Source organism: Neodiprion fabricii, chromosome 1 (genome assembly GCF_021155785.1).
Source record: "Neodiprion fabricii isolate iyNeoFabr1 chromosome 1, iyNeoFabr1.1, whole genome shotgun sequence".
NCBI classification, from domain to species: domain Eukaryota; kingdom Metazoa; phylum Arthropoda; class Insecta; order Hymenoptera; family Diprionidae; genus Neodiprion; species Neodiprion fabricii.
In genome coordinates, this window is record NC_060239.1 from 38,857,350 (window position 1) to 38,877,640 (window position 20,291).

At 38.2% G+C, this 20,291-nt stretch overlaps 3 protein-coding genes across 3 annotated transcripts; 2 read left to right on the forward strand and 1 right to left on the reverse strand.

The window, feature by feature from the left end:
- On the reverse strand, positions 1–8,254 carry LOC124186609 (ran-binding protein 9). Its single transcript, XM_046578452.1, has 8 exons — positions 7,919–8,254; positions 4,415–4,770; positions 4,140–4,327; positions 3,489–3,601; positions 2,892–3,329; positions 2,304–2,627; positions 1,989–2,172; positions 1–1,418 (listed from the first exon to the last, which is right to left on the reverse strand). Exons 1-7 carry the CDS (start codon positions 8,235–8,237, stop codon positions 2,039–2,041), a joined length of 1,872 nt encoding a protein of 623 aa, XP_046434408.1. The 5' UTR covers positions 8,238–8,254; the 3' UTR covers positions 1–1,418; positions 1,989–2,038.
- Positions 8,255–9,170: 916 nt separating this feature from the next.
- LOC124186620 (neuroglian-like) lies at positions 9,171–13,083 on the forward strand. Its single transcript, XM_046578460.1, has 8 exons — positions 9,171–9,350; positions 10,381–10,469; positions 10,594–10,924; positions 11,091–11,551; positions 11,640–11,996; positions 12,116–12,371; positions 12,447–12,767; positions 12,874–13,083. Exons 2-8 carry the CDS (start codon positions 10,403–10,405, stop codon positions 12,926–12,928), a joined length of 1,848 nt encoding a protein of 615 aa, XP_046434416.1. The 5' UTR covers positions 9,171–9,350; positions 10,381–10,402; the 3' UTR covers positions 12,929–13,083.
- A 529-nt stretch (positions 13,084–13,612) lies between these two features.
- LOC124183822 (neuroglian-like) lies at positions 13,613–19,862 on the forward strand. The gene is made up of 8 exons (XM_046572881.1): positions 13,613–13,678; positions 13,974–14,044; positions 14,435–14,561; positions 14,853–15,934; positions 17,912–18,245; positions 18,421–18,887; positions 18,970–19,182; positions 19,562–19,862. The coding sequence occupies exons 2-8, from the start codon at positions 13,975–13,977 to the stop codon at positions 19,714–19,716; spliced, it is 2,448 nt and encodes an 815-aa protein (XP_046428837.1). The 5' UTR covers positions 13,613–13,678; position 13,974; the 3' UTR covers positions 19,717–19,862.
- The last annotated feature ends 429 nt before the right edge of the window (positions 19,863–20,291 follow it).

Here is a 20,291-nt window from a genome sequence, read left to right on the forward strand (position 1 = left end):
TTTCTGACGCACTTAGCACAGTTTCACGTAAAATTATGAATCACAATATATTTGAAATTTGTTTACAATTCTTTTGCGTGATTTTATCTATTTCTGTCCATTCTTCTCAAATGTCGTTAATTGTATTTATTTTTCATATCCATATCATATTATTCGCTTCATAGCTCATCTATCTATACAGTACATAAAACGTAACCACTAAAAATCATTCGATTCGAGTAAATCTATTCAATTTTTTCTTTTTTGTATACATATAGGTATAGTAAATTATTGTATTTTAACGCACGCTTTTACTCCCCTATCCGCATGCGGTATTCACATTATTCTTCATCGTCTCTTCTTCTTCTTCGTCTGCTCTTTTTTTTTTTTTTTCTTTAAATCACTTTCTTTTAATAATATACAATATAATAATATACTATGTCGCATATAAAAAACAATTACTTAGTATAGAGTAACGGGTTCGATTCATAGTTAAGTAATCAATTTTTCTTGCTTTCACTTCGTTTCTCTTTTTTGCTTCTCTTTTATGGTGTCATCGTACTCGTATATTAGTTATATAAACATAAGACCTTGTTTTCTTTTACTTGTTGTTCAATTGAAGTTTTTTGTTTTTTTTTCTCTCTAAATGAATGTATTGTTTTCGTACTTTTTTTTAAAAAAACATTATTTATAGTTCCTCGCCCCCAGAATTTCTAGTCGTTTCAATTTCAAATTCATTATTCCTTCGTTCGTTTCAGTGAAATTATAAACGTAACGTACGTATATAAAGTATAAAACTATTCAGTGAGAAATTATTTTCTTTTTAATAAGGAATTATAAGTCATAAACGATCAATGCCACATTTCGAAAATGTATAACGCATCGTTGTATCGGCACAATCGATGAATATTACGGAAAAAAAAATAGAAACAAATAACGACATATAAGGGAACAAAAAAAAAAAAAAGCACTACGTGAGAAGATAATATAAGTTTATTATTTTTTGCTAATTCTCGGCCTGCTTGAGAATTTCGCCAATCAATTGCGATTGATAAAACGAAAGAAAAAAAAGATACATTTTGAACGAGATGAATCCGGGAACGAGGTGAAGATAAAAAAAAAAAAATTAAATTGGTCTATGACGACAGTCACCGTAGATGCGTTTTTTAGTTGGTTTTTCGTTTGTTTTTAATCTTTATATCTCTAAGAAAGCAATTTATCGTTTGGAGCTAAAAAACCGTATCGTTATGTTTTGGTTGGCAGGTCTGAATGTATGTATACATATATATATATAATATTTTATTGTTGTTTGTAGTGTGAGATCGAGCCCATAACAACAAGATCGACGATATATCGGATCGCTCTATCTGAAGAGGAACGCGATGTCGCGATGTTGCTGAGTTAGCAAAACAATCTGCTCCACGTTTCGCCTTCGTACCCTAAAAGACGATTCTTATCACTATTTCATTCAAAAAATCTAAACTTTATCTTGAAGATTAAATATTTTATCTAGATTTTTTTACTCTTAAGATTTGTAAGTTCATATTATTGACCGCATGCTCATTGACTAAATGTATACGAAATGTTTAAAACTACTCTTCAAAATAAACTGATTATCAAGATACAAGTGAGATTCCGAAACTCTGGTATTTCAGTATCGAATTTGTTCGAAATTTATCAGTTAAGGGGATATCCAGGAGAAAAAAAAAATCAACCGCAAAACGAACTGATCCTCATCTTCTCACTTATTGATAACAGTTTTCGGTTCAACATAATGTAACATCAGTTCGAATCGGGCTAAATTTTTGCCTGAAAATCCCCGTATAATATCACATTGGGCGAACAGTAACATTGTTTATCTTGAATTATTACTATCAACCCTTTAAATTTTTTAAAACCAGGCGTTGTCTTCCATTCTAGCGTTGACTTGATCATCGATAGAGGAGAATAATGAAGGAAAAAAACAAAATAAAAAAATGAATAAACATAAGAGGGAGACATCCACTCACCACACTCGAGCGGGCAAAAGAGGCGGCCGGTGGAGCAGGGGTCGGGACCGTCAATATTGAACAATATTATCCACGACAGCAAAACCACAGGCACCAAGACCCGCGCTTGACATTAAGCGAACTAACTCTCTGGCATGTGACACGGCAACCTCAAGTGGGGGTCGTCGCGGTAGATTACTGGACTCTGTAACGAAAGAAGGGGATGAAAAAAACAATCGGCATAGTTATTTTGTCTTTGCAATAAGACGCAGTCAATCAGTCTTCTTCTTACTATTCTTCTGATTTTTAATTTCCTTTGAAGAATTAATTACTTACCAAGTATCGCGGAGTTCAGCCTATCACAGACAGTTTCTCTCTGTTGGGAATTCAATTGCCACCCTACCGGTGAACTCCACGGGTTCGAATATGCCAACAAGCTAAATGCATCTTGGAGCATTTTTTTATTCGCATCATTTTTACCGTGCTGTTGCCTTAGGTGTATAGACTGGGAGTACAGCTGCCTTCCGAATTCCAACATCTTTTCGACCGCCTGTTTGTTACCTCCGCACAGTAATTTCTTGTTACTCTTACTGCTCGGATTATCAACGTTGTTACTACTACTGCCATTTTGTTGCTGATTTTGATTTGAATTGTCTACCTCTGTCACAACAGACATAGAACAGCGACTAATTATACAATGCGTATATTGTGAACTGATAAAAATAATTGCCAGGATTTTCATTTGGCGAAAGAAAGCAAAGTCGAGAGATAAATTGAGAAACATTTTAGTAAAGTATGAGCAGTGACGCAAATAAGCGGATAAAGATACATAAATAGTCGAGGAATGATTGACTAAACAATGATTGGAAGGCATATAATTAGAATCGTGACTTAGAAAAAAAACATTACATTCGTTCGTCTTACCCATATCTTCAAAGCCCCCGTTTTCACACTTGTGTCCGTTAGTGTTTAGGTCGCCATTTTGATATCCGTTGCCAGTTTTGACACCATTGATGCCATTTGGACTATTTTCTTCCATGTCGACATCATCCTCGATTTGCCCATTGATGATTTGTTGATCGCCAGCACCATTCAGAGTATTATTTAAGTTCATTTCTTCTACACTACCGTTTGTCGATGTTTTTGTATTATACGCTTTGGTCGATTGTATAACGCTAGTTTGGTTTTCGCTGCCGCTAGTCTGGCACACCTCTGAATCACTACCATTTACCATTTCGACAAATTGACGACACTTTAGGGCGAACATAAGATTTGGATCTCGATCTAATAGACCAGGGTATAACCTGGTTGTTAGCTCTATAGCTTCACCCATTCGTCCCGCTAAAACCAACTTTAGAATTCCTGTAAACACAATCCAAATACGTGGAGCATATATTAATCTCTTTCAAACATTTTGCTGCACTAAATACAAAACAAAACAACTATGCCTAATTTGTCATAACAATTCTTATGGGAAACGAAATATAAGAAAAGTACTTTGCTTGTTTCAAAAAAACCTACTTTGTCTATTCTTAATAGAATTTATCTCTTCCTCAAAGACCTGTCCAGTGCTGTTGGCAAAGGCTTCGGCAGTCGCGCAATATCCGTGATGGACAAGATACGTCGATACCATTCTGAAAAAATATATACAATAATTAATATTCCCCATTGATATTCGTTAGTTCTTGCTCGAAACCAATATGTTGGACAAAATAAAAAATGCGACTACATTTCAACAATTTCCTTCACCTGTCTTTGTCTCAACATCAAGAGAATGCTCGTGAAGTTTTGGTTATTTTGAAACAGTTTTTTGCTGATTAGATAATAATAGAGCAAACCGAGATTGAGTTAATAGCGAATGACGAACTTTCTCGCTTGTTTCTGCAACTGAATTGCGGTTAGTGACAGCAAAGGAAAAAGAAACTCTGCGTCAGATTATGAAAATAAATTAAAAAGATAAAACTAGATGGAAAAGAGAACCAAATCGATTTGCGCAATTTTTTCAAAACCTGGCTAAGAATTTCTACTCCCTCTTTAACAAAGATTCTAAACAAATTCACCGATCCCGAGGAGTAATGTACAATGCCACTGCGATATTTGGTGAGAAATCAGCTGCTTAAACTGCTTAACTCTCAGTGAGTTTATTTATAGACTTGATACTGCTGTACATACTTATGTAGGACAGACTGCCATTGTCCTTGGCCATGATCAGGCGTTGGATAATCTATTATTTGCAATCGCGTTCTGACACGCAGCTCATTGATCATGTCACCGATATCGAATACGAAAGGAGCCTGACCAAAATTTGCATCGACGATCTCTCCCGGTGTTTGGAGTCCGACGGTTGGATACAAGTTTGGCTGAAAATCATGAGGAGAACTCGTATAAGAGCGACCCAAGAATCGATTGTTCAATGACGATAGCTAGCAGTGTTTAATGTTACTCACAGGAAGGTCAGTGAACGCTATTCCAAGATGATGTCCATTTTTTGTATAAAAAGCGGTGTTGTCCACCAAATTTACTCCGCATCCAATAACGTCTCCTGTTGTAAATGTCGGACCATACGGCTGACCCGTTCCGGATGAACAAAAACTGTGCCCGTCATCGCCGTGGTAACCGTAAGAATTTTTATCCCATCCAGGAAGTCTATTTACATTTACGCCGTGAGCGGACAGACCAATTCCCATGTAACCGTCTCGACCTTTGCTCACTATTTTCACTTCAAAATAATATAAGCCACATGCTGCCGGTATTGAATGCATAGTGCGGACGCTTGCTGCATCTTTATGTGTTTTTCCATAACCTGAGGAAGAACAATTATTTTCAGCATTGAAGAGTTGCATCTATATTCAGGGGCTTTCTATTACTGTGCTCAAGCGCAACAACATCCAATTTAATATATCGCAATGATTTAACTTCGTCGATGTTTGATGTCAAATGCCGATCACCACTAAGCCAAAACGAGTTACAAAAAGCGTTTTCTTCAAGTAATTATTACTCGTCGAAATACATACGAATGAAAGTAAGGGCTGCTTCCCAGGATCATATTCTGACAAAATCCGTAGAACCAGACATTCAAATTTAGTTTTAATTTATACACATTATTTATTTTCATGTTTGCTCCAGTTTGTATCGAGCAACGAGAGCTAATTCGGCCGCCAGCACAGTGTGAACTGATCTGCAGTTACTGCTTTTACATTTAGCACGATAGGATATATAATGAAAACTCTAGTGAAAAGGAAGGATGAAAACTGATCAACGGTACGTGGGATACAAAGCCTGTACTTTGGAAAATAAATTCCTGCGTATGTACCAGTAAAATCCAAATGTGTCTGTGATGAATTTTACTTCTCGTGATAAGAAACGATACAGAGAATATTACGTACATGCACAACTGAGTATTCCAAGGTTTAATTTTCAACTGTCTTTAGCATTCTGACGATCTGAATCTATGCCATTGGCAAAAACTTGAGTTTTAATTAGATCCAATTTCAGTTTAGTAGGCGACGTGAAGAGGAGATCAAAAAAAGAGGATCGGAGTGAAAGACAATGCATGAAATTTACAGGTTTTTCAGATTTGCAGCTTTTAGTGTCAGACCAAGTAAACGTCGCAGTCACGAAAAGCGATACACCTGCTTGCCACTCAGCGTACGCCGCAACGCTCTAATATTCATGCGATACCGGTTTAAGTCTTATCTTTGTATGACCTTCGATGAAGAAATAACTTCCTGCTGATACTTTGTCACATTCTTGAGCTGTTGCTTGGTTACAGATAATTTTAATTTTGACGATTTTCAGAAGAATACGTTATAAAATGACTCTGTTATGAGCTCTTCTAATGCAGTAGACTTGTATTGATTTACCGATAATCAAATATTACTGTTCCAAAATGACATTGATGGTGCAAAATTAATCAACTTACTGTATAAAAAAGTACGAAATTTAGCAGTTACTTGCAGTGACACGTTAACAATAATAAGCTTTGCACACGTGGTTGCAAATTACATAGCTGTAAGGCTGACACATGTATGTGCGGACATTTGACAATTAGGTCAGTAGGTCAGGCGTAAACTTTATCAATGCAACTGCAGAGGCTCGTGAACAATCTCTATGAAAGCTCACATAAAATATCTTGTAATACTTGAAATAATATACGCATAATTCAGACATAAAGCTTTTTCAACGGTATTATTTCTCTACTCGAAATATTGTTGACTGTAAAGCAGCAGCAGTTTGATTGCATCAGATGTCTGACACGTTTCATTTATTTCTCTCTCAAGCAACCACAACTTTACATCCACGTTACCAAAATCTTTTGAAAATATCAAACGTTATTCAAACAAATGACCGATTGATTGAAATAAAAAAAAAGAAATATAATAAATGTAGGTTGACAGTCTAATGGGAAATTATTGTTTATACGCATATTGTTTTTCTTTCACGAAGCAAAGAATGAAGTATTTTTCGTTCTTCCTTAAATTCGTTTGTTTTCAAGTCCAATGTTTGCGATGTATGCGCACAAATGGCAATGAGTATTTGGCAATGAGTTCAAACATGTTTTCACGAAACATATTATACTTGATTGCCCAAGTATGCATATTCATTTATATGTACAAGTGGAATAGTCTGTGCAATTACTTTCACAAGACAAGGAATTTCAATTGTACACACTACGTTGTATAAATTAAAAATCTTGCGAATATACAAAAAAATTGATGAAATAATAAAGATAATAATTCTTGATCAGTGATGATGTACTGAAAAAATACATTTTCGTTGTTTCTTCATGGGTACACATACGTTATGGACAATTACCCCGAAATTTCTTCACCAAAAATTCCCTAAACAACGAGTCGTATTTCGATAATAATATCGCAGTTTAAAAACTATACGCATAATAATACAATCGTACATACATACAACTGTAAAATAAATAAGCAAATTTTTTCGAAAAAGACAATGCATTTTGAAGGGTTCTAGTAGAAAGATGCATAGTTTAAATTCAGGGTGAGTTAAATATACGACACAATGGTGATTATATTTCAATGGAATTAATCTGAGAGAAAATTTTGCTATTGAATAATAAATTAACAATAATACGATAGTTTTTAAAACAAATAGTTGAATGAAGACTGATTTCGGATGTTGAGAGGTTGATTCGTCGGTAAATAACCGATCGGAAATTTTCGCGAAAGCAGGATGAAGGAGGGAATAAAAATCGCAAGCACAATGGCAGCCGATGAATCGTGCAGAAAAATTAAATTTCTAAAATAAAAGTAGATTGAAAACATTGCGCAGGGCTGCAACAACAACAAGGCAAACAGAAGTAGTAATGCGCGATAGATTTGATGTTAAGTAACGTGAATGTAGGCAGGCTACGCTACGCAAGAATAGAGACAGGGAACAGCTGTCATTGACATTGTGCGTCTACGCACAATTTTTCGTCCACGTTTTCCCGAGGCGAATAAAATTGATATTTGTGGCGATTGGTGAGCCGTAGTCGCGAGGAGGGAAGGGGGAAGGGGGGGGGGGGGGGGACGTGGGGTGGTACGAGGGGGGAGAGAACCTCGCTCGCTACGAAATAAGAGAATTGTTCAATGACAGAGTTATTTACTGGTAAAATTGAAGTGCCCAGGTGAAAAGTGGGAGAATTATACGGATCGACAAAGGCGAGTTGGGGGTGAAGGAATAACGAGGGACGACGACAGCGCAAGATAGGTGCGATCAGCTGATTCCTTTGTTTAGGTCACTGACACTCACGAAAAAGCACCCTGCCATTTTAAATCGATATTGCCGAGGGATACGTCGGATTGGGAAATAAATAAATGGCAATTTGGTGGTAATTTTTAGTGATTTTTGGCCAGGTGACACTTGTGGTGTCAAAAATAAATCGCTTGTGAAATATCCTTGAAATACGCATCGCAGTTTGAGACAGAGGATGGCTAACTCACCTTTGTAATGGACACGGAGGTTGTTTTGCGACAGGCCTATGTAGTTGAACTTATCCTTTGGACTCCAGGATCGCGGCAGCGGCGTTTCTTCTTCGTTCACCATCGGGTAGAGCATCTTTAAACGATCGGTTGGCTGACTTTGCCCTGAATTTGTACCTGAAGGCTCCATAGCGCTCCGCTCTTCACTGGTTGCTGCCATCTTTGTCATTCTCAACCCCACCACTAGCTCTCCCTGCTGTTCAACGAGACAGGCTGGCCAAGAGTCACTGCTGCCACACGTGCGGGCCGACAAGTTACTAGACTTTTGAATTTCGAACATCTCGAATCACCGCGGAGACGGACAAGAATCGTTTCGATATATTTGCCACGCGAAAAATTCACTTTTCACACGCTCTATTGATACTCGATTTTGTACTGAAATACAAAAGAAAGGTGTTTTTAGAACTGTCGATGTGCATTCTTGTAAGTACAACGTACATACATACAAATTAGCGAAGAGCGTTACTTGTAACTACAGACCGACCGAAGTTCCGATTTCAGTAATTGGCCGAAACTTCGGCTCAGCCGAAACTATTGTTCGTGTCGTGTCGTGTCGGGCACTGGCGAGTATGTTCGAAATTAATTAATTTTGTACTTACGTTGCGTTCCAATAATAAAATGATTTCCTAATAAATTGAAGTATTTTCTTTAACCTAATCGAATATTCTATTAGAAAGCTACGAAAAACACTAGATTTCAGTGTATAATGAACTGTAATGAACATTAAAGGAAATTTTTATTATAACTCATAACCATGAGTGAAAGGTTATAAGATCCTAGTACCATTTTTCTATGTAAGTTTCTAGGATTAATTATTGTAAAAAAATAAATTTAATATTTCTGCCATAATACAAAGACGTCAGTTTTTAAATTACGATTGAAAGAAGAAAAATCGAACAACAAAAACTATGTGTCATTCGAAATCAACCACAATCATGCTATCCAAATAGAATTAATCAAATGTAAGGAACTGGAAGAGGGTCACTTTTGTTTACCATGCTCGAAGTCACGTCCATGGTTCTTAATATGATAACTTCACCATCTATAACGATATATTTGTATAAGTGGGATGTAGCCGATAAGACAATTTTCAGCTGTTTGCAATGAAAGTGCACAGCGTTAATAAGTTGCGATAGGCTAGGCTAGGCTGGGATAGGATAGGATAGGAAAAGAAGGGGATATCTTAACGCACGATACAAAAATCGCTTATACTTGTACTACAAGCGGATCGCCGCTTCGCAAGGCCGTAACACATCTTATTTCGTCCGTGACTATGTTACATTATATAAGCGATTAAAAAGAACGTTACTCCGTAACTCTATACAGATTCAATTTTTGGTCGTGATTTTGTGGAATAAATCGATGTACTTGAATTTTCATGGTCCAATTTGAGGTAAGGATTTGTTTTCTACTCACTGTGTAAAACTATTATGAACTCAATCGAATATTTATGTACTCCAATAACTATAGTCGGGTCTGAAACATGAAAGACCGTGGGTCACGGACCTCGTTTCGGTCAAGTTCATTACTTTCTCTCTTCACCATGAATACATCTATGATTTGCTGTGCTGAAATCTTATGGTCAAGTGTCAAATTCTACACATCTATGAAAATTGGATTTTAAACATGGAACTTGTCTTCAATTTTCCGATTTGTTTATCGTTCCCGTAGCTGATAGTCCGGTTAAGATACGATTGTGAAATATCTTCTTCTGAACCTTGACCCGTGGCAGTTTTTGGAACTCAAACATAGTTACAGTTACGTCACTGTTTCTTCTATCGTTCGATATGGTGAATAAGTAAAGGGGGTAAAGGAGGGAAATCTAAAAGAGGGCAAGTAAAGTACGTTGCGTCCCTTTTCCAAACTTTTGACCATCACGTGTTGCGGTTGTAACTTCCACAACTGATTCACTATAGCTTCACTAAAAGACGTGATCAACAGCTCGGATGATACGAACTAAAAGTCGCCGTCGTCCGGATAATACGTGTTGATAGAACTCCGAGACTAACTAGAATGACACAGGCCTGTGAAATTTAACTTCTAATTTCCCCCTAAAAGGAATTATGCTTTTTTGAAAGTATTTAGGTATATTGAATTAAAATATAACGCTAGTTTTTTTACAGCAAATCGAGATTTATTTTTATGCAAGGTAGAAAAGAGAAAATAAAATTTATCAGAAAATTTATGTGATAGAATTTTTCAAATATTTTTCTCACAGATTCGTACCTAATACCTACCGAAATTACTACTTAGTTTTGCTGGGAGAAAACCATTGCAGGTTTGTGTAATCATTAATCGTGAACTTGAGTAAAACAAATTGGAATAATCGAATGTTTTATATTGTACAACAATTTGTGAATATTCAAAAATTATAGATTTAAAGAAATTACTCAAAATACCACTTTTTTCCATATCATTTCTAGACTCTGGAAATTATATACTAGGATGACACATCTCACCGTGTTCTCTATCGTACCCATCGCATTGACGATTCTGCATGTATCTGCTCTAAGTAAGCTTACTTTACTTGCATTTTATACTTATGAATTTCACTTATTATACTATTTTATAAATAGATTTTATCGTGGTAATTATGACGGCGATAATCGTTGATTATATAAAAATCATTGATGTAGGTCCAGAAATTATACGGCCACCTACCAATGAGGCGACCGTAGATGGGAAACATGTTCAGATTCCCTGCCGCGTTACCGGTGTTCCTGAACCTGAAGTCAAATGGATCAGAAACGGTGTAGAACTCACTGGAGGTAGGTACACAACCCTTGAAACTGGAGACCTCGAAATTAGAAATGTCAACTTCCTTGATGCTGGGACTTACACATGTTACGCGTCCAACAATTTTGGCCATGATAATGCCTCTGGTATTCTTGTGGTGAAAAGACACACGACCATCACTGAGGCACCTGAAAACTACGAAGTCGCTGCCGGATCTACAGCAACATTCAGGTGCATGATTTTCGTATTTAAAAAAAAGAATATTCCTCATTTCTTCTCAACTAGTTCAAAAGTTTCTATTATTGTATTAGATTCGAGTACCACATTGCCTGATTTAAATAGCTAAATTCAATTGTATTGCAGTTTTTAGTTTAAACTAATCAAATCTGTGTTCCAGTTGTAACGCTGTGACAGATTCAAGTTTGACTCTGACCATTGACTGGCTGAGTAACGGAGAGCAGATAGATTTCGCCATGGAGCCAAGGTTCATCAAGAGCAACGATAATTCATTGACTATTACAAATATTATAGAATTAGATTCTGGAACGTACAAATGTGTTGCTCGCACCGAGCTAGATGAAACAAGCGCTGAAGCTACATTGACAGTCCAAGATGTGCCAAACGCACCTCGGTTAGAGGGAATACAGTGCGGAAAAGAAGAAGCCAACATCCGTTGGGTCTCTACGGGTGACAACAGAGCTCCCATCCTGCGATACACCATCCAATCCAACACCAGTTTCAACCCTGATACGTGGGAGGTTGCAAAGGACGATATTCCGACCACAATGCAAACCTACAGCGTGCCACTGACGCCCTGGACCAATACGACCTTTCGCGTTTTGGCATGGAACAAAATAGGTGAGAACAAGGCATCGATTGTTGAATTTAACCGGTTTTCATGTAACGTTGGGAAATGAATTTTCATCGAGCTTTTACTTGAACACAGGAGTGTCGTTACCATCGGTATACAGCGAGACTTGTACCACTCCACCGGACGTCCCTCATACCAACCCGAAGAACGTCAGAGCTGCGGGTACAAATCCACATAATATGGTCATTAAATGGACCCTGATGCCTCGCACAGAGCACAATGGGCCAGGGTTCAAGTACCGAGTGTTCTATAAACGTGACATAGACGGTGCAGAATGGACTATTAAAGATATAAACAACTGGAAATTGCACAAGCTTCAGGTAGATAATCTGCCAACGGCCCAGCGATACAAGATCAAAGTTGTGGCCATTAATAACCAAGGAGAGTCAAGGGTGGCGGTGAATGAAGTCTTCGGTTACTCAGGAGAAGACGGTAATTATCGGTTCGCACTGCGTTTCTACAAGTTAATGTAAGGCAAGCATGGTCCATGTGTAAGCCGTCGTCGATTTTATTCTTTCTAACCAATTGCTCTTTGTTTCGTTCTCACACAGTGCCGCAAGAAGCTCCAGGGAACTTCACACTGTTGAATGTAACCGGAAGTACGAGTGCATTGTTCTCATGGAACCCCGTACCAGAGGAGTCGATTAGGGGAAAATTTCTGGGTTACAAAATCCAGACGTGGACAGACAAGAGTTCTGAGGAAAATATGACTGAGAGACATGTAAACAAGGGCGCGAGTAGATATTTGTTAAAAAAATTGGTACCATTCAGCAGAAACTACGTCAGGATTCTTGCATACAATAAATGGTACGGATCGAGGAAAAGTTGAGGAAATGATGATGACCAGCTTCTTGATTCAATGTTTTCAATTATCTGCGATAGGTACTACGGCCCACCGTCGGATACGCTCAGCTTTGAAACACCTGAGGGAGTTCCAGGAATGGTCCGATCGTTCGACGCAAATCCTCTGGGATTTGACGCGCTCAATTTAACCTGGTCGAAGCCCGAACACCCCAATGGAATTCTCACAGGGTACAGAATTTCCTATCAAACCGTTTCAGGCACAGAAGTGGGACCCCTTCTTGAGATGAGGCCGTCCGTCGCTGACCCAGAAGCCACTAGCGTCGAGCTACGTGGATTGACACCGGACACTACGTACAGAATCCATATTCGAGCCGCAACGAGAGCCGGGGAAGGTGAAGAGTAAGTAGTATTGGCCAAATGTTGTTATACCGATTTATACATTGAATTAAGAATCATTCGATGATACTTTATAATTTTATCTCACTTTTTTACAACCATTTTTCAGGTATTTTATCGAACAATCAACCGACAGCGCGGACGCAGCAGATTATTATGACTAATAAGTCGTTCAGAATTTTCCGCCGGTTGGTGCAGTGAAAGTGGGCCGAGTAACATTTGCCTGAAGGAAAAATAATTAAAATAATAATATTTTATGTATACGTTTTAAAAGAATGTATTTCTTTCATTTAATTAACAATGGTATATGAATCTAAAATGTCGACTTTTCCTTTGAACGCGTTCACAGTTCGTCAGAAGTTCGAGTGTCGCCGGAATTACAGTAGCTTTAAAGCATGCATAAACCTCTAAGTTTTTGCTACTGAATGTAAGCATATTTTCTCACACAAGAGCGGATTATAATTATTTGAAAAACTAGTCAAATGAAGTATCAATAAAAATGCTTGTTAAATAATTGAGCGTCTAATCCAATTGACGCTGGTACAAAATAACTGCACAGTTCTTGACAAGCTTGCATACGATTCACGTTTGCCGTACGATCACTTAATTGTGCAGTCGACCAATATAACTACGAATCAGGTAGAAAGCTGCTTTTGCGTGTGAGCTGGAATCCTTACGACGACTAAATGAAACGCTCGTCAAAGCACGGCGAAGCGCCAAGCGATTTGTGGCACGTAATGACAATTTCCAACAATCGACGGAAGTACACTGCAACATCGAAATAGACCGAGCGAAAGATCAACAGCAATATTTAGGAGGAAGGGGGCATCTTCTGACAACGCACTAATACCGCAGATGGTTGAATCACAAGCATCGTGAATCGGTGACCTTATATTCTCAGGGCTCAACTCGAGGTAAGAAATTGTTTCGTATAAATCTGGAGCCCCGGTTAGTAATTAGTAACTATGATGATATCAATGGTTTATTTTTTTTTTAATTTCTTTAAATTCTGTACTTCTGCGAGGGTTAGTCATTAAGCTTACAGTTGCGCTTTTTTCTACCACATTTCATAGCAGTCGCACATGTTGTTCGTACAAAATCTATTACATATAAGGCAATAGCCTTTTCAAACTTTTACAATTGATAATGTTTATTTTTTTCTTTTATTTAATTTCAAATCTTCAAAAACTAACGGTTATAACGTATTAGGATGGAACGTTTCGCTATGGCCTCAATCTTACTCCTCGCGCTAATTACGATTCTGCAAGTATATGCGCAAAGTAAGTACAGATACAGTTTATACTTGTTTTACGATACTAATGATTGCTTTAGAAGAGGACGAAATTGAAAATGCAACCTTGTCATTCGTTCTTATTCCATGTATTCCATAGTCAAGAAACGCCGAATAATCATTAATAGATTTTTTTACAGAGTGGAACATATAATGGAACTTAATTAATGATTTAAATGTCAACGTGTCATGCATGCTTGCAGCTACTATTATGCGAGTAATTTATCTTCTACGTAACTGTAGTTCTCGGTTTTTTTAAATTCAGAATTTAACACATGGCAGAGACCAAAGCGCCATCCACTGATACAAGTTGATAACGTATAGGCGATAGAGTTGTTTGCTGTACTTCTTGACCCCGAGTGAATACATCTATTTGCAGTACAGTATCCACCAAAAATAACGAAGCAACCGCCAACAGATGAGCAGTTCTTTCAAACCGCTGAACCAATGGTAAAAGGCAGAGAGTTTATCCTAGAATGTGAGGCTGAAGGCAACCCTGCACCCACGTAAGTTAAAAATATACGTACATTAAGGATAGAGAAACACTTCCACAAAAAACTTTCCATCAATTGGGTAAAACCATCCTTTAATTTTATAAAACTGGGTAATGTTATTTGTTTTTTAAAATGAGCATGTTTCTGCGACTAGAGTAAAAAGATGTCTTACACTTGTAAGGAACCATAATAAACCACCCTACTAAAAAACACCCTTTTTAAGTGTCACTTGGCATAATATGAATGACACATCTTGTAACGGAAGAAAATAGTTGAGTCAACGTTATGCCAATCAAACTGTAGGTATCATTGGAAGAAGAACGGAAAACATTTTGAGTGGCAAAAGTACCCGATTCATATCTCGCAGCGGCATGGTAAAGGAACATTGGTGATATCGAGACCGCGAGACGAAGACGTAGGTCAGTATCAATGCATAGCGGAAAACGCGTTGGGAACAGCGATATCGAATTCGGTATTCGTGCGGAAAGCGGAACTCAACTATCCGAAGGACGTCCAATCGGTCATAGTGACTGCAAACGAGGGAGACCCATTCAAACTGACTTGCCAGTCTCCGACAGGAACACCCAAGCCGCTGATATACTGGCTGAAACAGTATCAAAACGGAAGCATAGCCTTGATCAATGACTCCAGAAGGACTCCAGATCCTGACGGAAATCTTTGGTTCACTAACGTGACTACAAACGACGCTTCAGACAAAGTTTCTTACGTTTGTGCAGTCAGTTCGGAGTTCTGGACCGAGTACAAGTTGGCTCCGCTAGTCTCACTGAATGTTCAGCGGACCAGGTTGCCAGCAAACAATAACACACGGGAGCCGGTCCAGCAGTATGTTACCAGAAAGAACGAGGTTGCTTTACGAGGCAGAACGGTCAAATTGTACTGCATTTTTGGTGGGACGCCTGTACCGCAGATAATATGGAAGAAAAACGGTGAAATATTGGAAACCAGCGAACGTATGACGCTGAGAAGTCACGGAAAATCGTTGTTGATAAGGCATATTGTATTTGAGGATGAGGGAACGTACACTTGCGACGTATCGAACGGAGTTGGTGATCCAAAGTCGTACTCGATCAACCTCCAAATCCAATCTCTTCCTTACTTCACTGTTGAACCAGAAATCATTACTGCAAGGGATAACGAAAGCGTGGAGTTTAGATGTGAGGCTGGTGGTGTTCCTCGACCAAAAATCAGGTGGATCCATAACGGGAAGCCTCTTCAGGAGTCGACGTATAATCCGAGGAGGAAAGTATCTGCGAATTCGATTGTCATTGAGAACTTGGTCAGGAATGACACTGGGAACTATGGATGTAACGCTACGAACTCTCTGGGGTATGTTTACAAGGACGTTTCTGTTAACGTCTTGGCTTCAGCACCAGAAATCATGCAGACGTCGACCACTGCAAAAGAATCAAGCGAGCATCTTTGACTATTAATATGCTTATAATTTTCTGATCGTTGACGTAGAACGGAATTGACCAACGTTGAGACAAGAAGAAGGTTATTAAAATAGGCATTTTCTATATGATCGTAAACATTTTTTCCAATTAAATGACCATGCAGTGTAAATTTCAAACATTAACTTTGCCCTTGAACTCGTGCGCAATTTACGATTAAACAATAACACCCAGCACTTGTCGAACTTCACATATCACCTGAAACCTACTTTTTTTTTCACACGTTTGAAACTTTTAATGAAGTACTTATATATTTTTGCTAATAATTAACAAATGTACGAAGCAGAAATATCATGACTGAATTTAATCGAGGGAGAACTTTACTCTTCCAGCACCGCTCGGCTTAAATAATATAGAAAGATTTCTTTGAATCCAGCAAATATTTTTCGCAGTGTACGGTTCCTCTTAACGACACTATAGATCGATACAGGCAGTTACAGTACATGGAAAAGTAATTGTGGTACCGGTATAATTAGGCAAACACTTATCCTTACAGTCTCAATAACTGCACCTCTTACCCTGTAATGACGATTTCCGGCTACCAAATAAACGACGCATCATTGAATGAGTGAGATTGGAGTCGTAATTAGGGGTCCAGTGGGGGGGATTTTTGCACGACGCACATACCGTAGATGCTAACATCACGGACAGAGTGACGCCTGGCTTGTCCTGAGCTTGATCGTCGTTTCGCAAGAGCAAGGTACCAATTTCGCCTGCAATTGATTAGAAAGCAGGTGACTTCTCCACTCGATAGATTCGTTTCGTGGTCTTGATATTGCGAGTTGATTTAGCAAATTTGAGATCCGGGCGGATTTGAGGTAAGCATTTGTTCTATACTCTCTACATAACAATCCAAAGCTCCGGTACATTTCAATGCATTGTGTTATTTAGTGACGACGAAAGATTCCTAACTAAATTCAAGTTCATAGCCTCGATGTGCTTAACATCGATTGATTATTGCAGCTTTAGAATTGTTAAAGAAATTCACTGCATCGTCAATACTAACAATAAGTCGCCATAACTTCACTACGTACTTTGACTAATACCAGTCATCCTTATATAGACGTAACCCATTTTGTTGTCAAAGTTATGATGTTCGTGAGATCCTTCATTTTTGGTCGTTCACGCTCAAACAACTAGAGAAGTACATCATAAACATAAAGTTTAATTTCAAAATATGCAATTATGTGATAAAAACGTACATTAAATTTTTAATTTATACACTCGTATCCCATTCAATAATTGGCACGTTTCTCGGTGACTTACCAGAGTTTGGAAACTAATTAAATGCATCAATTTTTTGCTCGTAGCCTAATGGCTCAATTAATTAGAACTTATCGATATCGATTTCAACCAGCACCTACGATTAGATTACGTTTAGAACAGCACTGGCCAAGAATATCGAGAATCTCTTTTTTTTCGATTAAGAAATAAATTTGAGTTTGGTAAAAGTAGGTTTTTGAGTGGATTTCTTTTCTTTAGCCTCCATACCTATCAAATACCAGTTAATAAAACCCCAACTTATTCAATCCTAGGGAGTTGGCAAAGTTCCAACTTTGTGCATTCGTCAATGTTTTCAGCATTCCATTTCTAGATACAACCAATCGTACACCAGGATAATGCAGTTCAATATGGACTCAGCCGTACCTCTCGCATTGGCGATTCTGCAAGTATCCGTGTTGAGTATGTCCTTCTGAAAACTTGGAAACTACTTTCCTACACAGAGAATCATTCAGAGACAAAATTGATATGGAACTATCATGTATGCTTGCTTGACCGCGCTTATTGCCAGTTAATTCATTTGACTTTAACTCGTCGTCAACCTTAGCCTTAGCTCGTTGTTTTACTTTGTTATATTCAAAGATTAAGTTTATGTCGACTTCACGGCTCCAGAACCAGAAATTACACACCCGCCAAGCAATCAGACGACCGTCGTTGGGAAAACCGTCAGGTTTACCTGCCGCTATTTGGGTGGTTACAAACCTCGACTCGAATGGCGCATAGGGAGTTGGCCATTACGTGGACACAAATACAGAACCCTTGAATCCGGGGACCTCGTAATTAGCTATGTCAACCGTCGCGATGCCGATCCCTACACGTGTCATGTATTCAACAGATTTAGCCATGTTGTAGCCTCTGCTAACCTCGTTGTGAAAAATCACACTACCATCATTGAAAAACCTAAAAACTACGAAAGCGCTGTTGGTTCTACAGCAAAGTTCAGGTGCGTTACTGTATTAGTAAAAAAAAAAACAAACAAGTAGTCCTCAACTTTTTCCAAACAGTTCAGAAGCTTTCATTCCGTCAAACGATTTGAAAGTCATCGTTTAGGTTTAATTATTGTTTAAAAAACCGCTCTTCATTTTTCAGTACACGAGTAATTGAAATCTCTGTTTTAGGTGTATCGCTGTGTCAGATTCAAGTTTGAAAGTGTCAATTGACTGGCTGAGGAATGGAAAGCAGATAGATTTTGATACGGAGTCAAGGGTCATCAAGAGCATCGATAATTCCTTGACTGTTACAGAGATTAGGGAATCAGATTTAGGAACATACACTTGCGTGGCTAGCACAGAGTTAGACGAAACAAAGGCTGGAGCTACATTGATGTTTCAAAATGTGTCAAAGCCTCCTCGCCTGGAAGTGGTAAATTGCAGAAGAAACGAAGCCGATATCCATTGGGTCCCTGCAATGGGTAACAACGGAGTTGCCGATATCTTGGGATACACCATACAATTTAAAACTAGCTTCACTCCTGAAAGGTGGCAAATTGCGCGGGAGAATGTTTCAGCCACAGCACAAATCTACACCGTGCCTCTATCGCCCTGGGCCAATTACACGTTTCAGGTTGTTGCGTGGAACGAGATCGGTACGGCATTTGGTCAATTCTACCGTTGTTAGTGTCAAGCATCGGATGAGTTCTATCGTAATCGATTCAAAACGTTGTACAGGAAAGTCGTTACCGTCGTTACCCAGCAAGGCTTGCACAACTCCGCCAGACGTGCCTTACAAAAATCCAGACGATGTCAGAGGCACGGTAACCAAGGAACAGAAACTTGTGATTCGATGGACCATAATGCCCGAGATAGAGCATAATGGGCCAGGATTCAAGTACCGGGTGTACTTTAAGCTAGACACACCCGGCATGAATTGGACAAGACTGGGTAACGTTTGAAATGACTTTATTTTAATTATGCATTTAATGATGTATTGGCTACACATTCTCAACCACAAGTTGGTCTCGTCGACAACATTGAATACTTTGTCATGAGATAAAAATCGGAAAAAATAAATCACAATAAAGACGATAAGATAATTAAATTTTAAATTTTGAAAAATTGAGGACAAATTGTGAATCTTGGACGCGTGTTCGTATAAACGTTGTAGGTACGTTATAATCAACAATTTTCTGGGGCCTCAAGCGAATAGTTTCGTGAATACAGTCTTTACAAATTTTCGAAAACGGAAATTTCAGAATAACGAAAAAATTCTTTAAAAATTCATGGGTATTTTACCCAATCCTCACCGAATGATCGATTCTAGCTGTACACATCTGGACAATAGAAGAGATTCGAATAACGGTTCAGCCAGCCGACCAGCGATATAAGGTCAAAGTTGCTGCCATGAATTACCTGGGAGAGTCCAGAGCAACGCCTACTGAAGTCGTAGTCGACTCTGCAGGTGACAACGGTAACTAATTATTGGTTTACGCTGCGATTCGCGCAAATGTGATCGACCTTAAGTGATTACAGGGATCGTACGCCTTTTGTAATCTGATATTCTCCGAGTTTTCGAGGTATTCCAGCCTGAAAATAAAACTTTTCTAGTAAACTTTCACAAAATATTCACCTGATTGTTGACAATTTTTTTTACACACTAATACTAATACATTTAATATTAACTAGTAACTAACTTTTACCGTCTGACTATTAATTTACAAACAACAGCCTCCGATTTTCTGTAAAGAAGAACGAAAAATAAATAAAATTTATTTCTTCCATAGACTAAAAATTTCAATCTTATTTTCCCCAACTTTTACATCGTATCAAAAATTGCAACAACAATGAAAAAACTGTTATTTTTCGACTCTAGAATTGTTATAGAAATGCAGTAAACAGCCGATGCTTAATCGCTACAATTTCACTATCGTAGCTTTACTAAAACGAAGATCCCCCGTTTTTTGTGAAATACGCTCGTTTGTAATCCCTAACAAACAGGAGCGTGTACTACGAAAATAAATAAAGAACTTTCAATATCGATCACGCGTGTGTTG

Excerpts from the sequence above, each read along its gene's own strand:
- LOC124183822 (XM_046572881.1), top strand. The coding sequence starts at position 13,975 with ATGGAACGTTTCGCTATGGCCTCAATCTTACTCCTCGCGCTAATTACG. Across the intron at positions 18,246-18,420 it reads GGTTCTACAGCAAAGTTCAG|GTGTATCGCTGTGTCAGATT; the intron begins GTGCGTTACTGT and ends TCTCTGTTTTAG. Across the intron at positions 19,183-19,561 it reads CATGAATTGGACAAGACTGG|CTGTACACATCTGGACAATA; the intron begins GTAACGTTTGAA and ends GATCGATTCTAG.
- LOC124186620 (XM_046578460.1), top strand. The coding sequence starts at position 10,403 with ATGACACATCTCACCGTGTTCTCTATCGTACCCATCGCATTGACGATT. Across the intron at positions 10,470-10,593 it reads TCTGCATGTATCTGCTCTAA|GTCCAGAAATTATACGGCCA; the intron begins GTAAGCTTACTT and ends TCATTGATGTAG. Across the intron at positions 12,768-12,873 it reads AGAGCCGGGGAAGGTGAAGA|GTATTTTATCGAACAATCAA; the intron begins GTAAGTAGTATT and ends ACCATTTTTCAG.
- LOC124186609 (XM_046578452.1), bottom strand. The coding sequence starts at position 8,237 with ATGTTCGAAATTCAAAAGTCTAGTAACTTGTCGGCCCGCACGTGTGGC. Across the intron at positions 3,602-4,139 it reads TGGCAGTCTGTCCTACATAA|AATGGTATCGACGTATCTTG; the intron begins GTATGTACAGCA and ends ATATTTTTTCAG. Across the intron at positions 2,173-2,303 it reads GCTGAACTCCGCGATACTTG|AGTCCAGTAATCTACCGCGA; the intron begins GTAAGTAATTAA and ends CTTTCGTTACAG.